Source organism: Lynx rufus, unplaced genomic scaffold, assembly GCF_022079265.1.
Source record: "Lynx rufus isolate CCGP_SWC_20201006 ecotype Redwood Valley unplaced genomic scaffold, mLynRuf1.p SCAF_19, whole genome shotgun sequence".
Lineage (NCBI taxonomy): Eukaryota > Metazoa > Chordata > Mammalia > Carnivora > Felidae > Lynx > Lynx rufus.
Window position 1 is genome coordinate 14,596,364 of NW_025814833.1, and position 2,427 is coordinate 14,598,790.

At 69.3% G+C, this 2,427-nt stretch overlaps 1 protein-coding gene across 1 annotated transcript; it reads left to right on the forward strand.

Moving 5' to 3' along the window:
- Positions 1 to 272: 272 nt before the first annotated feature.
- On the forward strand, positions 273 to 2,160 carry SOWAHD (sosondowah ankyrin repeat domain family member D). Its single transcript, XM_047081886.1, has one exon. The coding sequence runs from the start codon at positions 609 to 611 to the stop codon at positions 1,572 to 1,574; it is 966 nt and encodes a 321-aa protein (XP_046937842.1). The 5' UTR covers positions 273 to 608; the 3' UTR covers positions 1,575 to 2,160.
- The last annotated feature ends 267 nt before the right edge of the window (positions 2,161 to 2,427 follow it).

Genomic DNA, 2,427 nt, shown 5'->3' on the forward strand with positions numbered 1-2,427 from the left:
CCCGAGGAGATTAGAGGGAGAGGCGAAGGAAGGGGGCGGGGAGCCAGCGCCCCGGGACTCAAGGCTCGCGCTCCCGGAGGTCTTGGCCGAGAGCCGAGCTCAGCCCGCCGGGGAGGGGGCGCCCTAGAGCCTCTTCACCCCAGCCGCTGCCGGGATGCCGAGAAGCCCCGCGGGCCGCGGCGGCCGGGCGGCTGGGCGGCTCGCGAGCGCGGGCGGCGGCCGGGGCCCGCTCCCGCCCGCCCCACCGGAGCGCGCGGGGCGGGAGGCGGGGCTGCCCGGCTCACCTGGCCGTTTGGGGCGGAGCCGCCCGCGACCCGGGGACGCGGAGGGAGCGGCGGTACCCACGGGGCTCTAGAGGGGCTTGCCCTGCGTACCCCGCCCGAGCTCCCACCCTCCCAAGCACACACCCCCCCCCACCTCCCGCGCCGGGCCCTCTCGCGGCTCGCGGCCTCTCTCCCTCCCTCTCCCCTCCTTTGCTCCCTCCCTCCGAGCCCAATTGCTCAAGCCGCTTCCTTCCCCAACGCCAGCGCCAGTTCCTCTCCCGGAGGGGCCCGGGAAGGGCAGCGAACGCTCGACACTGGAAGCGCCGCGGCGGCAGCGGCCGGACCATGGCCGAGCCCCGGGGGGCCGCGAACCCGGGGCGCAAGGCCTCCCTCGCCGCCACCGCGCTGAGCTCGCGGAGCGCCGCGCCACCCCGCCCCCCGAGAGCGGACCCCAGCAGCCTGGGCAGGTACCGGGACCACGCCGCCGCGGCCGCCGCCTCCCGGGACTTGCACGGCTCGCCGATGCTCTCGGGAACGGGCAGCGGCCGCCGGCGCGGAGCGCTGTGGGAGCTGCTGGGGCTGCAGGGGGCGGCCCCCGCCGGCTGGCTGTCGGAGGAACGCGCCGAGGAGCAGTCCCCGGCCGGGCCGAACGGTCCGGGGGGTGGCGGCGGCGGCGGCGGCGGGCTGTGCCTGGAGCCCCACGAGCACGCGTGGATACTGGCGGCCGCCGAGGGCCGCCTTGAGGTGCTGTGGGAGCAGCTGGAAGCCGAGCCCGGGCTGCTGCTGCGGTGCGACCCGATCACGGGCTACACGGTGCTGCACTGGCTGGCCAAGCACGGGTGCCACGAGGAGCTCATCCTGGTGTACGACTTCGCCCAGCGCCGGGGGCTGCAGCTCGACATGAGCGCCTCGGGCAGCGGCGGCCTCACGCCCCTCCACCTGGCGGCCCTGCAGGGCCACGACATGGTCATCAAGGTGCTGGTGGGCGCCTTGGGGGCTGACCCCACGCGCCGCGACTACAGCGGCCACCGGGCCTGTCACTACCTGCGACCCGACGCGCCGCGGAGCCTGCGGGAGCTGTCGGGGGCCGAGGACTGGGAGACGGCGGGCGGCAGAGGGCGGAACAACGCCAACAACAACAGCAGCGGCTGCACCGCCGCGTGGACGCTGCGACGGACCCCGAGCGCGGTGGGCGCGACCGCCGTGGAGAAGAACTACACGCCCCGAAAGGAGAAGGACTACGCGGGCAGCCGGGTGGCGCAAATTCAGGGCCTTTTCCGCCAAATATTCCCCTTCTTCCAGGACCGGTGAGGGCGACGGAGACCGGAGAGCGCGGAGGGACCGCGACGCCGCGTCGAGGCCTCGGTCTCCGGTTGTCTCGGGCCCCGCCCGAAGGGGCGGCAGCTCGGGCCCAAGCAGAGCGCGCTGGGCCTGCAAGCGGCGGACCACCTCCAGCTTTGTCTCAGGTACCTGTCCCAGGTCTTCTACGGCCACCGGCCAGGAGACCTGGGGACCAGGGTACCCTCACTGAGACAGCAAAGACCAAGCCGCCCTGACGCCGAGTCCCAAGACTACAGGACTACGGAGTTAGGAGCGGGAGTGCCGTCCTACGTGGGAGAGGAAAACTTAACGCTTCCAAGAGCCATTTCTGGGCAGGCAGAAGCTCTGGGTTTATTAGGAAGCACTCGCTTAGAAGAACGAGTTAAGACGATAAACCACGGATAACAGAGGAAACACCTAACTGAAGGCTTGACTCGGCTGTTCCTGCGGGCAGAGTCACCCTTCCCCCCAACCTGCTCCTGACACCTCCAGGCTTTTACGGGTACTTTTTCTAATGTATCACGGATGACTTCTTGAGCATATTAAAGCGGAGTATGTTTTCCTTTCACATGACAAAGCTGTCCTTTGAGTGACTTTTTTTTTTTTTTTCCATTAACCGCCGAGTGCGGGAAGCTTCCTACATTTGCAGGGAAGAGCTCACCAGCTGGCCAGGAGCTAGTGATTGGGGCGGCTCAGGACCTCGTTCCCACAGCAGATGGCCAAGCCGTGCACTGGAAGGATCTGCTTTCACCTTGGCTCTGAGTAGAGACACACAGTTTGCCTGTCCCCGGGGCTCTTTGGCCGCTAGGTCTGGCTTCCCGCACAAGTCTCATCCTCGAGGAGT